The sequence below is a fragment of the Ictalurus punctatus genome, chromosome 17 (genome assembly GCF_001660625.3).
Source record: "Ictalurus punctatus breed USDA103 chromosome 17, Coco_2.0, whole genome shotgun sequence".
NCBI lineage: Eukaryota > Metazoa > Chordata > Actinopteri > Siluriformes > Ictaluridae > Ictalurus > Ictalurus punctatus.
The window spans coordinates 64,971-81,431 of NC_030432.2; the positions used below are offsets into that span (position 1 = coordinate 64,971).

General features: G+C 38.6%; 1 protein-coding gene across 1 annotated transcript; it reads left to right on the forward strand.

The window, feature by feature from the left end:
• The first annotated feature begins 1,902 nt into the window (after window positions 1-1,902).
• On the forward strand, window positions 1,903-16,423 carry kbtbd3 (kelch repeat and BTB (POZ) domain containing 3). Its single transcript, XM_017490447.3, has 4 exons — window positions 1,903-2,000; window positions 5,177-5,410; window positions 11,598-11,763; window positions 14,179-16,423. Exons 2-4 carry the CDS (start codon window positions 5,184-5,186, stop codon window positions 15,613-15,615), a joined length of 1,830 nt encoding a protein of 609 aa, XP_017345936.2. The 5' UTR covers window positions 1,903-2,000; window positions 5,177-5,183; the 3' UTR covers window positions 15,616-16,423.
• Window positions 16,424-16,461: the final 38 nt, after the last annotated feature.

Consider the following 16,461-nt stretch of genomic DNA (forward strand, 5'->3'; position numbering starts at 1 on the left):
GTTTTTCCATTTGGAGATAACGGCTCTCACTGTGGTTCTTTGGAGTCCCAGAGCCTTTGAAATAGTTTTGTAACCCTTCCCAGACTGACGTATTTCAATCACCTTCTTCCTCATCAGTTCTGGAATATTTTTTCATAGTTATAATTTCATAGTCATAATATTTGCCATAGTGTATTACTGGGTAAGACCTTTTAACAAACTTCATGCTGTTGAAAAAGTTCTACTTAAGTGTAGATATGATTGAACAGGGTTTGCAGTAATCAGATCTGGTTGTGTCTAGTCCAGCTGAACACTATTATTAATGAACTGTCATAGATTTGGGGAATTAGAAACTACACGGGCAAATACATTTTCACACAGGCCCAATTGGTATTGGATAACTTTTTTGTTTCAATAAATAACATTAGCATTTAAAAACAGTATTTTGTGTTTACTCAGGTTACCTTTGTTTTTATCTTAGATATATTAATATGAGATATACAGTGCCCTCCACTAATATTGGCACCCTTGGTAAATATGAGCAAAGAAGGCTGTCTTCATTGTTTAAGCTTTTGATATTTTGTTAAAAAAAAATTCACAGAAATACTCTGCTCTTATGGATACCAAACAATTGCAAACACAACACAGGTTTATCCAAATAAAAAATCTTTGTTAAATATAGGTGTGCAGAAATTATTGGCACCCCTATGAATTCATATGAGAAAAATATATTTGAAGTATATTCCTACTGATATTTTACATTTTTTACAACAGGGTGACTAGGAACAGGACATTCTTCAACGTGGTTAAACAAAATAGCACAAGCATTGAAAATGCCCATTTCCACCATCAGGGCAATAATGAAGACATTAAAGTCAACTGTAAATGTTATGAATCAACCTGGAATTGGATGTGTGCCATCCCAGTCCCCTGACTTCAACCCCATAGAAAACCTGTGGGGTGAACTGAAGAGGAAAGTCCACCAGCATGGACTTCGAAATCTGAAGGCTCTGGAGAGATTCTGTACGGAGGAACGCTCTCAGATCCCTCGCCATGTATTCTCCAACCTCATCAGGCGTTATAGGAGAAGACTCAGAGCTGTCATCTTGGCAAAGGGAGGTAGCACAAAGCACTGACTAAAAGGATGCCAATAAGTGTTGCACACCTATATTTAACAAAGATTTTTTTGTTGATAAACCTGTGTTTTGTTTGCAATTGTATGGTATCCATGAGAGCAGAGAATTTTAGTTGTTTTTTTTTTTTAACTAAATATCAAAAAAATTAAACAATAAAGACAAATTTTCAGAGCATTCTTTGCTCATATTTACCAAGGGTGCCAATATTAGTGGAGGACACTGTACTCAGAAACAGAAGAACTCAGAATGGGGGCAAATACTTTTTCACAGCACTGAAATTAAGTACTGTATTTGTATAAAGGTGTGAGTGTAGGCACTAAAGCGGATCCATTTCCTCTGACCACACACACACACACACACACACTTCTTCCTCTTCTTCCTCAGGTTTACTTTTCAAAATACACACGCACCAGTTAGAAACAGAAGTTCAAATAAGCAAAGAGATGGGATTGGACTGCCATTTAGTCAATTTTAAATCACGTGATCAAATTAGGCACATCCCATTGGATATTATAACTCCCAGCCCTCTCTAAAATCAGGAAAGCATGGATTTTAAATAGCTTTTAAATGCCATAGCATTAACACGAAATAAGCCAATATAGCATAAATAAAAGTGTCGATGTAAAGTAATGCATTACGTTTAAATAGAACATTTATTTGGTTTTCACTGTGCATTCATGAAATGCTGAAGTACCGTATGGGACAGCTTAAATGGAGTGATGTATATGCTGGATTCAGCAGTGTTTTGGTAGCTCACAGTGACGTCAGCGCTCTAGCCCACCTGCACAGCGGTAGTTCCGCCCCTGATGATGTCACTTCCTACCCCAGCAGTCCGCACGCGAGCGCTAGCCCGGCTGAGACACCTCTGTCTGTGGTGCTGAAACGGTAAGGACGAGCTGTTCTTTGGAATGTACATTTTTCCCCTTCATATATAAAACAGCGTTTGTTTGGGTAAAAAAATGACTGCTCTGTGTTGAGACGCTGAAAAGATTGCTTGAACAGATTAAAGGGGAAAAGCTCGTCACAGTTCCGCAGCAGAAACGTCTGTTTTTCCGCTCCACGCTTTCCCACAGTATCCGAGCATGCCTTACCGTGCATGCCTTACCGTGCATGCCTTACCGTGCATGCCTTACCGAGCATGCCTTACCGTGCATGCCTTACCGTGCATGCCTTACCGAGCATGCCTTACCGAGCATGCCTTACCGTGCATGCCTTACCGAGCATGCCTTACCGAGCATGCCTTACCGTGCATGCCTTACCGAGCATGCCTTACCGAGCAGCTGCTCAATGGTTAATAATATGCACTAATGTCGACACGGGCTTTTTATTTACCTGGGAATGATGGTGAAGTCAGAGAAAGACTTTCCTAAGCTCAGTGACTTTATCATAGAGACGCTGTATGTAGGGCCTCTTGATTTCTCCACGATCGCTTACGTCTCTGCCAAAATGCCATAATGTAAATGTCTAGAGTCTAGACATTTACATGTATGGCATTTTGGCAGACGCACTTATTCAGAGCGACCTACATTTGTCTCATTTATATAACTGAGCAGTTGAGGGTTAAGGTCCTTGCTGAAGGGTTGAGATAAATCTGATGCATCCGAGTTAACTCTTTAGTGTTTGTTTTTTTCTTTCCGATGACCACACGAAGGGTATCGATTTTCGGCAGATGATATAGTTTATCCATACTGGCTTCTTGAGCCGCACATTAAAAATCTGACACGCCGATGCCACGCTCTTACTGTACCACCATCTGTTGCTTTGCGGTTCTGTGCGAGTGGTAGGCTACATATTTTCATACCCTGGCATTATTTCTGCCCTAATATATTTTCACAAATTGATATCTTGTTTTTTAATATTTAATTTAAAACTTACATATATATTAAATGAAATTACATGAAATAGCCAAAGTTGGGGTTAGAAGTTTTCAAGCCGTTTATTCTCATTAGCTGCGTTTACATGGACAACAATAATCCGCTCTTAATCCGATTAAGACCATATTTTGATTAAGAAACTACCATGTAAACAGCAATTTTTACTTACCTTAATCTAATTAAGCTCATAATCGAAGTAAATTCTAATCGAATTAAGACAGGTGGAGTATTCCTGTTTTAGACACATTATGGACGTGTAGTAGTGACATGTAAACACCTTAATCACATTATGAACGTCGTGTGAGAGTTTGCACCGCATTTTGCGACAGGACACGATCACACACGGCAGTTTTACGCTTTACGGCGAACAAGAGAGTTCGGCTGTGTCCCAAGTCGCATACTTTCCTACTATAGGCCTGTATAGACGGTAAGTACGCGATTTGGCAGTTGTCTATTAGCACGTACAGCATGAGAAATAATTAACTGCACTTAAAGCGTTCGTAAAAAATAAAATAAATAAAAACACCAAAAACTGTAAACGGTCCCATAATGAAGACGAACTGCATGTAGATAAGTGAAATTCTGGAGGGACGTCGGACGGCGTGGCGCGGTGACGTAATGAGGCGGGCTGTTCATCTAATTATGTTCTATAACATGTCAAACAGGTACATGACAGGAGTATTCTAAAAGCGACTCGTGTAAACACCTTAATCACATTATTATCTTACTCAGAGTAAGGCCAATAATTAGATTACTGCTGTCCATGTAAACGTAGTCATTGCGAGCCTATAAAAGTAAGCTTAGGCATTTACTAAATCAGCAATTTCCCCGAGCTTTGGCAGACCGCTGTAAAGTTGAGTTTATATTGGACATTTGCTGAACATTCGAGTTTCTCTTTCTATTTCTTAGGAAATAAACACACAAAAAGGACAAAACTTGTATATTCTAACTCCGGCAGTGAGAACCAAGTACTATAATTAAAAATTTTCTGATGTTAAAGCCAGTGGAAGCCAATCTTTCAGAAACGCAGATCATCCATGCTTTACAGTAATGGAGTCAGTAAGAGGCCGTCTAAAAAGTGCATGACCTGGGTAACTGTATAAGATTCTACCAACATTATTGTCGTCTACTTTGCAGGATATCCAACTTATTGTAGTGTTAGGTACATACAGCATGGGGTAGGATGTAAGATTCACTACAACATTATCTCTCTCTCTCTCTCTCTCTCTCTCTCTCTCTATATATATATATATATATATATATATATATATATATATATATGTACCTCATACAGTACAGTCAAATAGTTACTGAATTTTATTTATTTACTTCTTATTATTCATTTAAAAAAAACGAAAATAAAAAAAATAAAAATGAGTTTTTAAAAATCTGTTTGCTGTAGTTGGTAGCAATAATAGACTACTAAAAATAGAAAAATAGCAATCATGTTGCATTTGGTTTTACATGTGTGCCTCATACAGTCAAAAAGTTATTGAGTTTTTATAAATTTTCTTTTAAAAATAAAAGTTTTTTTAAACTTAGAGTATAAAAACTGAGATTTAAAAAAATCTATTTGCTGTAGCAATAATAGACTATCACAACGCATTTGGTTTTACATATGTAACTCATACAGTCAAAAAGTTATTACATTTGAATTATTTTTTCTCTTTTGCGAAATTTAAAAAAATCATAAAAAAGTTTTTATTTTAAATAATAATAAAATAAAAAATATTAAAAACTGAGATTTCAAATTCTATTTGCTGTACTTAATAGCAATAATAAGCTGTATCATAGTACATTTGGTTTTTACATGTGTAACTCCTATAAGCAATAAGTTATAGAATTTTGATAATTTTTCTTTTGTAAACTAAAAACCCTTGATTATTTTCAAAATAGAGCTGTCTTTGATAACAAGAATGGAGTGTAATATAGTGTGAATCATAACATTTGAGTGAGTAGACACCACTGTGGGAGGGGTTACACACTGATATGTAATGCTCCATACTGCATTACTCGTTAGCAATATTAGCCTCGTACCTCCAGTGCAGAACCTAAGAAGTGAACTAGACATATAACAATTTATAATGCATATATGATTAAGCTGAACAATTTAGGTTTTGAAGCAAAATTAAGAACTGCTGTAGTATAAAAACAATTTTTCCCTTTTTCCTCCATCTCTTTCCTCAGAGGCTCCATGCTGATGGATGAAGAGTGTGTGTCAGGTGCAGACCAGCCGGTGTTTAACAGCGTCTCAGAACAGCGTTCGGTGCTGCTGGTGTGTGAAGGTCATGGCGATCAGATCCTGAGCGTTCTACGCGCGTTTCGTGAGAAAGGCATGCTCTTTGACTTCCACATTCATGTTCAGGATGAGATCCTGCCGTGCCATCGCTGTGTCCTCGCTGCCTGTAGTGACTTCTTCAAGTAAGAATTTTCTGCAGAACCTGTTAATAGAAACATCTTACAATCAGCATTAGTGATTATCCTAAAACTGGTGGTTTATTGCTGGGTTAGGGTTCAAATGTCTCAGAGTAGTTTATTAGCTTTTATTGCTGTAGAACATGTTCACAACACAAATAATGCTATACAGAGTCCTCCACTAATATTGGCACCCTTGCTAAATATGATCTGTGAAGGCTGTGAAAATTTGTCTTTGTTGTTTAGCCTTTTGATCTTTTGTTCAAACAATTCACAAACATATTCTGCTCTCGTGGATATCAAACAATTGCAAACACAACACAGGTTTACCTAAATAAAAAAATCTTTGCTAAATATAGGTGTGCAACAGTTATTGGAACCCTTTCAGTCCAATACTTTGTGCTAGCTCCTTTTGCCAAGATAACAGCTCTGAGTCTTCTCCTATAATGCCTGATGAGGTTGGAGAATACATGGTGAGGGATCTGAGAGCGTTCCTCCGTACAGAATCTCTCCAGAGCCTTCACATTTCCAGGTCCACGCTGGTGGACTCTCCTCTTCAGTTCACCCCACAGGTGTTCTATGGGGTTCAGGTCAGGGGACTGGGATGGTCAGGGCAGGACCTTGATTTTGTGGTCAGTAAACCATTTTTGTGTTGATTTTAATGAATATTTTGGATCACTGTCCTGCTGGAAGATCCAACCACGGCCCATTTGAATCTTTCTGGCAGAGGCAGTCAGGTTTTCATTTAATATCTGTTGATATTTGATGGAGTCCATGATGCCATGTATCCTAACAAAATGTCCAGGTCCTCTGCAGAAAAACAGCCCCAAAACATTAAAGATCCACCTCCATATTTAACCGTGGGCATGAGGTACTTTTCCATACGGCTACCTCTCTGTGTGCTCCAAAACCACCTCTGTGTTTATTACCAAAAAGCTCTATTCTGGTTTCATCTGACCGTAGAACCCGACCCCATTTGAAGTTCCAGTAGTGTCTGCACACTGAAGACGCTCGAGTTTGTTTTTGGATGAGAGTAGAGGCTTTTTTCTTGAAACCCTTCCAAACAACTTGTGGTGATGTAGGTGACTTCAGATTGTAGTTTTGGAGACTTTCTGACCCCAAGACACAACTAACATCTGCAGTTCTCCACCTGTGATCCTTGTAAATTTTTGGCCACTCAAACCAGCCTCTTCACAGTGTGTTGAGACAATGGCATGGTGGCTTAATGGTTAGCATGTTCGCTTCACACTTCCAGGGTTGGAGGTTCGATTTCCACCACAGCCCTGTGTGTGGAGTTTGCATATTCTGGATGGATGGATGGAACTTATTAAATATTGCCCTTTATGTTGGAAATGGGCATTTTCACTGCTTTTGATTTTCTTATAGCCACTTCTCATTTTGTGAAGATCAACAACCTTTTGTTGCACTTCACAGCTATATTCCTTGGTCTTACCCATTGTTATGAATGATGGGAATTTGGGAATTTGGCCTATGTATTACCTCATATTTATACCCCTGTGAAACAGGAAGTCATGGTTGAAGAATTTTCCTATTCCTAGTCACCCAGGTGTTCTAAAAATTTTTTTTTGAATATCAATGGGAATGTACTTCATATATTTTTTCTCATGAATTCATAAGGGTGTCAATAATTGTTGCACACCTATATTTAACAAAGATTCTTTTTTTTTATAAACATGTGTTTTGATTGCAATTGTGTGATATCGATGAGAGCAGAGTATTTTGTGAATTTTTTTAACAAAAGATCAAAAGGTTAAACAATACACTCTAACAAACACTGGGTAAAAAAACAACCCAAATTGGGTTATTTTTAGCCCAATGGCTTGGTAAATATAGACAGAACACAATTTGTGCTAAACTAAACCATCAAGTTGGGTTGTTAATTTTAACCCAGCAAATGGGTTGTATTTCAACCCATAGGATAGTCTCATTTTTTTTTTTAAAAATGCTGGGTTAATTTTATTTCATAAATGGGTGAATATTTTCAGGGTTATTTTTACCCTTTGAAAATGTAAAATATACCACATTATAAACAAATATGTCAGCATTCTATCTGCTTTATTTATACACAAAATTTAAAAATCCCAGGACATTTATCGTAAAGAGTATGGGTATGACCCTGGTGGCCTGGTGAAATTCCCCCATTGGCCCTTCTCTATCATGGCCCCCTAATAACCTCCAACTCTGAATTGGCTACGTCACTCTCTCCTCTCCACTAGTAGCTGGTGTGTGGTGGGAGTTCTTGCGTAATATGGCTGCCATCGTATAATCAGGTGGAGGCTACACACTAGTGGTGGTTGAGGAGATCCCTCCTCCCCATACTATGTAAAGCGCTTTGAGTGTCTAGAAAAGTGCTGTATAAATGTAACTGTAACAAGAAGGTGTTCAGAAATGTATTTCTAGAGCTGCTAAAGTGGTGGTTTATATATACTTTGAATTAAATGACTCTAATAAGTCATATATTTAAGACATAAACATCAGATTTTGATCAGAGACATTTAAAACATCCAAATAACTGAGTAACCAACTTACGATCCAGTGGTGTTACAAACAAGTATGCCAAAGCTAATGAAATAGCGGTACATTTAAAGTCATGTAAACTGGACTGTTATTACACATTTTTGCTTTTTCTATTGATACGAACCTTCACTCAATCATGTGTTAATTTTTAACACACCTGCATCTAGTTAAGGAGAACACATTTTGTGTTGCTTTTAACACAATTAGTCTGTTAGTACATTTAAAAAATAACACAAGAATAACACAGATTTGTTGTTTATACTTTTTCCCCTACAATTATCCTAAAATGCAGCTTGTTTGTGTGCAGTTTGTTTATTCTACTAAAATGCTCACAAACTAAACAAACGATTGCATGAAATTCAGGTGACATTTATTAAAATCATTAAAACATTTGTCAGATGTAAGAATTGGAGTTGATGCATCTTTTTACAAATCTCCCTGCCATCTAGGAAGACAAGAGTCCCGCTCCCTACCATTTGAAAAACTGTAAAAGAGCAGAAAGAGTGTTGGTTACACGTTAGCGGCAAAATATGGACAAATGCCTGGGCTTTAACTGAGAAATTGTGTTACAGAATCCAAATTGTGTAATTTTGAAAATGTGTCCTCCACTCTCCTAATGAGCAAAATGGCGCTGTAGACTCACTAGGAAAATCTAGCTAACTTGCAAACATTTATTTTCCTGACTTTAGCACCTCACCGCCAGTTTTTTTGCACAAACAAATTAATTCAGCCAACATTACAGAGATAGTGGAAAGCATTACAACCGAATGTAACCCCATCCTCTCTTTTTGTCATGTTAACCTTGTGAAGAACTTTTGGCCTCAACATTACTGAGCTAGCTAAGTTCTGTTAGCCACTGACTGTCTGCACCTGTTACCCGGCATTAACGTACACCCAATACATGAAAAAACACGGCCCTAACCAATTCTCCTAATGCTAATTACTACAGCTTGCCTTGTCCAAAACACTTGCTAAATATAGTTAACGTTAACCCAGTCTCTGTATTGCATCATGGTGAACATCTGTAATGCTATGTTATCGTTAACTTTCAAAAAGGGAATGTCTAAAATTACCGCAGGCTGTTGGATAAAGTAATGTTATTACCTCAGGTGAGGGTCTAGGTTGGCATCACTCATCCCTACTGGTGACAGCATCCAGCTGGCAAACCCTAACTCGGAGCCTCAGATAAGATGCAGACCCAGAGAATAATAGAATCAACTCGGTCCATATTTCACAGTCAACATAAAACACATGATGCTAGTAGTGTACAGCCAACACTAAGGAAGCAGTACATGATGTAAACTGTTGAAGCTGTTGTGATAGGTAAAGTTAATTATCACTCGCTGAGTTAATGTTTTACAATGAATACATTTTCGAGAGTGCCCTGCCTAAATATCACAAACTCGGAAAGGCATTTTCAGCAGCATTAATGCTAAATAGTAATGAATGCTAACTTACCTGTGGTCATTTGGTTTCCTGGACTCGAGGACTCCACTACACTTTTCACAGTGAAAAGGTCAGAGCAATGAACATTCACTTTGAGGCGAGTTAAGAGTCGGATGATGATGTCGGCACCGCAGTCCACAGTGTGATTGGACAATAATTTAACATGTAGGGGTCCACTCACTGGTCCAACGATGGTATCCAATGACGTGGTAGAAGGATTCCCATGTGTTCCTGTCTTTTTGAAGCGAGGTGAATATATTTAAATTTGTCATTCCAATTCTGCTTGACTCTCTCTTAAATTAAATCTGACTCCAAATATAAAAACCTCAATGTTGTATTTATTCCTTAGTCATTTGTATTTTGGTACTTTTGATCTTCTATACTTGATTAATTTTATTTTATTCTATATTTAAATTGTACTCGTACATTCGGATTCCGTGTCGAGTCTCGTGCCGGCCATGTGCGCGGATCTCACGGTCACAAACTCGCCAGTCTTGGTCATTAGCCAGAGGTAACTGACTAATACTATTTAGACGACCGCCCCATGCTTACCCTTTCCTAAATAGTACTTTATTTAGTCCCCTTAGATAGTAACACTTAGTTATACTAACGTTATCTCTAGTCAGAGGTCATGACCACTAAAATCTACAGAGATAGACCAATAATATCTAAGTAAAATTAGCTTTATATAATCATGCCATAGTTTCCTATGTGCATGTTAGCTAGAAGAATATTACAGTAATCAGAGGTTTAGACTTCATCCTATTTAGACTTGGTCCATCAACTTTATGTTGTCCTAAACAGAAAATCCCTATCGAGCCTGTACAAACAAAGTACACTTAACTTAGCTTAACTTGTTAGCCTGTACTAACCTGGTCGCAGATTTGCTGTAACAAGGATTTACCGTAATCTACTAGAGACAATAATTTCAGAATAATTCAGAATATAATCAAGTCTAATAATTCATATAACCAGGTATGAAAACATCCAAATCCAATACTACTTTTAATAATAAAAAGAAAGAATTATATTCAACATTACATATTCAAAACATAATGATACAACCTAAGAGAGACAACACTTACATACCTGGTAAAGCAAAACTACACACAGCTCTCCCCTAAATACCCAGATGTTCTGTGGGTCCACCAAATGGTGCTGTTTGTGATTATAATTTGATGTCTGTGGAAGGATGTACAATATTTACATAAAGGGGGTAATGTCAGTGAGGGACCCTGCGAGGGTATGCCTTTAACGGCATGTAATATTTTTATTTGAACTGCTGGTGAGGGAATGAGATCATATTTTCCAGTCGCACTGAGACCTTTTTTGTAATATAGCAAACATGTATAGTTGGCATCTTGTTCACAATAAAACATGTTATGCAATACATATAGATCTTGGGTATGTTTAAGGTGATCTCAGTACAGAGAAAGAGAAGGGTGTGAGGAGAGTCTTAGGCTCCACTGAGCCTGATGTGCTATCTCAGGTGAGGATGCTAATTCTGTGGGAGAAAGATTGAGTGTTCGTTCTCGAAGTAGTCCTTTGTCCTCAGAGAGTAGTTCTCTCAAGGTTCAGACATCTTGGTACCAGCCTTACAAACACGCGTTGGTCACTCGTGAATTTTTGTTCTTTTTTTCTTTTTTCTAACATATTTATTGTATAATTTATCAAAACGTGTTGAAATAGTAATAACACGGAAAGTTTGTAGGATATTAACACATTCTTTCTGAGTGTATTTCTCCAAGTAAATCTAACAGTCTGTCCGTGTGAAAACCGCTACCACCATCTGAGTGCACCACAGTCTGCACTGAGTTGACTTGACCCAAGGAGCTGGGCTGATGCGTCGGGGTGTGGGAGGGGTGCATTGTTCCAATGTCAGTGAAAATAATCCAGCCACTAACCCAGTGGTTGGGTTACACAAAACTACCAAAAATTACCCAAGACTGAGAAAATAACCCAATTAAATGACCCAAGGCTCAACCCAGCAAGTGGGTAGGAAAAATAACCCAGCATTTTTAAGTGTAAAGACACAGTCATAGCCTTCTTTGCTCATAAATATGAGCAAATAATAATAATTGTAATTATTATTAAAGTAAGTATGCACTCAATTGCTTTAAATAGCATCCAAGTGCAAAACATGATTATTAGTAAACAGCGCTTGATTTATTGTCAAATACATAGATATTTTGTCATTTTTCCATCACAGGGCCATGTTCGAGGTAAACATGCGAGAGAGTGATGGTGGCTCTGTCACACTGAGTAATCTCTCCCTGCAGGCTGTACGCAGTTTTCTGGACTTTGCGTACTTGGGCCAGATGGAAATCATGGAGGAAAACGTTGATATGCTTTTCCATCTAGCATCTTTTCTACAGGTGACACTTTACAAAGTACAGAGTATTGTGTGAAAGAGCTCTGTCAGAGCCACGGGTTGCGTCACCATTAGGGATGTGATGGTGAGGAAATTTTCCCACCGGTTAATCGACGTGTGACAACATCGGTAATACCGGTATCACCATGGGGGAGGTGGGGGTGGGGGTTACTTTATGATAAGCACAACAAAAACAAAATGCTTATATTAAACATAGAACTTTTGAAACGAAATCTTCTGCCATCGTCTTGTCAGTCAGCTCACCTCACTTTCGTCACGGGCTAAATGAAATCTGACTCCTGCTGATCTGTACTGCGACTCTGACTCATTCGGCTCATGCTGAATTGAGCAAACGCGCTTAGTTTTTAATTGTAGTGTCTGTTCTCTAACTGAACTAAATGATTTTTTATTACTATAAAAAAGTAAAACGACAGTGGGGGCGGGGCCAGAGTGGGCAAGTGATGTAACGATGGTGATGTGATGTAACTGGTGTGCGGCTGAACACCATGTAACACCGGTAACACAGACTATCTCAGCAAGCCTAGTCACTTCCCAATCCCACTCAGCTAGTTCAGAGTCGGATCAGTGGTGCATGCTGGCTCAAAGAGGCCAATCTGAATAATCCAGTTTTCAGACACTGCTGATGGCTCCATCCATAATTAAGCTATAAGGAGTTTCCACACTATGCTCTCAGTAAATCAGCGACTTTGTCACAGTTTCCCCTCGAGCTAAGCGCTGTAGCACGCAGCGTACTCGGAAAACCGAAGCGTGAGCTTGATGCTTGAAGCGCGAGCTCGAAGCGTGAGTGCACACTTTTGGGTTTTCAGTGACACTGACTTTGTTTACTTTTGACACGTGCATTTGTTATGGTTTATGTCTTGTCTCCACCCCTGTATTTTCTTTGGTTGTTTCCCATATCTGGCATCATTGTTCTCAGCTGTCTTCTGTTTCACTCCTGTTTACGTTTGTTATTTAAACCCCTCATATCTCTTGTACGTTGCGAAGTATTACATGAGTTTTCTGTATACCAAGCATTTGTTTCTCGCTTCATGTGTTGTTGTTTTGATCTTGTTCTCTCCCTCGTTCTCAATTCTTATTTATGCCCGTTTGCCGATCGCCTGAATTATTGCATGTTTATGACCACATCTATGTTTAACGATTTGGATTTGTCTGCCTGTCTCTCATATAATAAAAGCTCTTATCTGCACGTCCTAACCTCCATTACGTCCATGATGTGACAGACTTCAGCTGAGCCGCCAGCTTGTGCACATGAATGCAGTTTTTAACAATCATCTTTAAATAGTGTAATATGATATACAAACTTATTATTCTGCACATTTATTGCACTGATTTCTTTATACTTTCATTGTTAACAGTGATAAGAATTAAAAGGTGGAAATGTAATGAGTAGCCTGTATGTGGGTGTTAAACAACATTTGACATTTTTGTCTACAAATAAAACGGCCGAAACATTTTTTGCTTTAACTATGGAAAAGATGTCTTGTTGACTACTTTTTTTCTTAGTTTGTATATTTAAATCTTCAGCATTACCATTTGAGTTTTTCAGATTTTTATGTACAATATAATCACACGTTCTATATAATATTATTCCATTAAAAAGTTTACTACCTGTAGCTGTATGTTTGAGCGACATTTTAATTGATGAGGAATTTCAGCAGGTGCCATGATTCCCTTCATTGTCATGCATTATAATAGTTTAACATTGTGCACATGTTCATGGAAAAATATATTACGTTTTCTTTCTACAACCATTGATCAGAAACTCCCTGGGGCAATCAATGAACACAGAGAAAAGCAGATTTTTCAGGAACTTCAGAAATAACAAATCATTTTTCAAAATGCATTAATATGTAAACATGTCAAGTTGACTTTTTTTATGTTTTATTTTGTATTATATTATTATTTTAATTCCAAATGATTAAGAGGCAATATTATAATACTGATTATTTAATAAGATTTACAATGATACATATTCATACTGCCTTTCCTCTGTTCCTCACTTTCACACATTTTCCATTATGTGAAAAACCTAACAGTCAGATTGGACTTAATTTTATTAATTGAACAGTTTAATGTCCCTTTGGCTGTGAAGTCATCATTTTACATAGACTTAAGTTTGGAAAAACTTTAATCTATAAAATGATTCATCTCCAAAAATCAAGAGCTTGTCCTAACACACAACTATTTTTATTCACAGGCATATTTTATATGTTTTATTTAATATATTTTATTCCTTAACAACATCATAGTGTCCCAAAGGTTATTTATTGTCCACAATGCTGTTGCTATTTGCCTAGAATAAAAAAAATATTTCCTGAGTCTTTTGTGCAATTTAGTACAGTTTGTTAATGTTTAATTATTTAATTGTTAATATTTAATAATTACTGTTTGTTTGCAGGTGAGTGTGCTCTCCCAGGCCTGCAGTGATTTTTTAATCCAGACGCTTGACCACTCTAACTGTCTTCACCTATTGGCCATTGCTGAGGGATATGGCTCGTCCTGCCTTCTGCACCATGCTACTGAGTTTGTGATAGCCAACTTCCATGCACTTTCCTCTAGTCCAGACTTCCTGGAGATGCCTGCAGGAATTCTGCGGCACTGCCTAGTCTCAGATTCACTCAATGTGCCAGACGAAGAATGTGCACTGCGATCCCTGATCCAGTGGACTCAACATGACCTGCAGTTTCGGTGCAGTTTATTTCCTGGGCTCCTCTCGCACATCCGACTGCACCATCTTGCCCCTGCCAAGCTGGAGGAAATGGGCCGGTCTGAGGCACTGATACTGAAGAGTGATGAATGTTACAGAGCAGTGATGAAAGCATTGGCACAAGTGACAGAGTTTAGTGGCCTTTTCCCTGACGCTCGTCCATCCACAATATCCAGTTACATCTATGTGCACAAAACAGAGGAAAACGGTGAGACGCGTCACACATTCTGCTATGATGTGGCAGCCAACCACTGGCACCAGCTGCCAAGCTCCGAGCTTGCTGACCTCCCTGGCTCATCCATTACCAGTTTTGGAGAGAAGCTGTTTGTCATTGGAGGATGCCGAGGCAAATGTTGCAGGACGGTGAGACTTCACACTGCCGAGACAGAGCATGAGGCTACGAGGGAAGCATGGTGCTACTGTCCTATCACAGGAAAATTTGTAGAAATCCAGGCCATGCAAAGCCCACGAACCATGCATGTCTCTGTCTCTGCCCTGAATCACATTTATGTCATTGGTGGTAAAACTCTTGGAATGCATGGCCTCCGAGATGTGGAGTGCTATGACCCACTAGGGTATACATGGAAGTCTGTGAGTCCATTACCACGCCGGATCTACTTCCCAGAGGCGGCAGTGTGTGGCACTATCATCTACACTCTAGGCTCTGAGCTGGAGACCTCTGATGCTTTCAACCCATCACTGGACTGTTTTTTCCGCTACGATGCTGAAGCTAATCAGTGGTGCCAGCTGGTAACTGAGTTTGGCCAGTTCTTTCATGCCACACTTGTTAAAGCTGTGTCTATTAACATGACACTCTACCTGTGTGATCTGTCCACATATAAGGTGTACAGTTTCTGTCCAGAGACTCATGTGTGGAAGAGTGAGGGCTCTTTTGAGTGTGCAGGCTTTAATGCAGGTGCTGTAGGCGTGCAGGAAAAAATCTACATCTTGGGAGGGGATTATTCTCCTGACGAGATCACAGATGAGGTGCAGGTTTATGACAGCAGGCAGAGCGAGTGGCAGGAGGTGGCGCCGATGCCATGTGCATTAACTGAATTTCACTGCCAGGTGATCAGCTTTAACCACTACCGAGATCCATGGAGATCTGAACCTGCTGAGATACAATAAACACACAAACACACAATAAGTGATGCAGTTGCTCAGACACTCATGGTCTTACAGGCACTAAACAACAATGTACATTTATGTTTGCAAACACATTTTTCCACACAGACCTGTATGTGCAGTCTCACACTTAGACTAAAATAATAATATAAAATGCTGTAGCCTTTAGTGGAAGTGCTAGCCAGAGAGTAAAATGCTTGCTTTAAGACTCCAATAATTGCAGCCCATTTTTGTGTGTGTGTAGTTGAAAATAATTCTTCAAGTACATGATATACAGGCTCATGCTTCTGCCATGACCCACATAAAAAAAATCCAAAAGGCATTTGCAGCAGCAATCGGGCTCATTTTTTTCCATTGATGAGCTCCATATTTGCTGCAAATGGCTGTCAGATATTTTTTAATTATTCACTCACTTTACCATGCTTTTTAATTTCATTGGCTGGTATTGTTCAAAATGTTTGTCAACAATGGAATATACAGTGCATCTGGAAAGTATTCACTGTGCTTCACTTTTCCCACATTTTGTTATGCTACAGCCTTATTCCAAAATGGATTCAATTCATTATTTTCCTCAAAACTCTACAAACAATACCCCATAATGTCAACATGAAAGAAGTTTGTTTGAAATCTTTGCAAATTTATTAAAAATAAAAAACAAAAAAAGCACATGTACATAAGTATTCACACCCTTTGCTCAATACTTTGTTGAAGCACCTTTGGCACCAATCACAGCCTCAAGTCTTTTTGAGTGTGATGCTACAAGCTTAGCACACCTATTTTTGGGCAGTTTCTCCCATTCTTCTTTGCAGGACCTCTCATCAGGTTGGATGGGGAGCGTCGGTACACAGA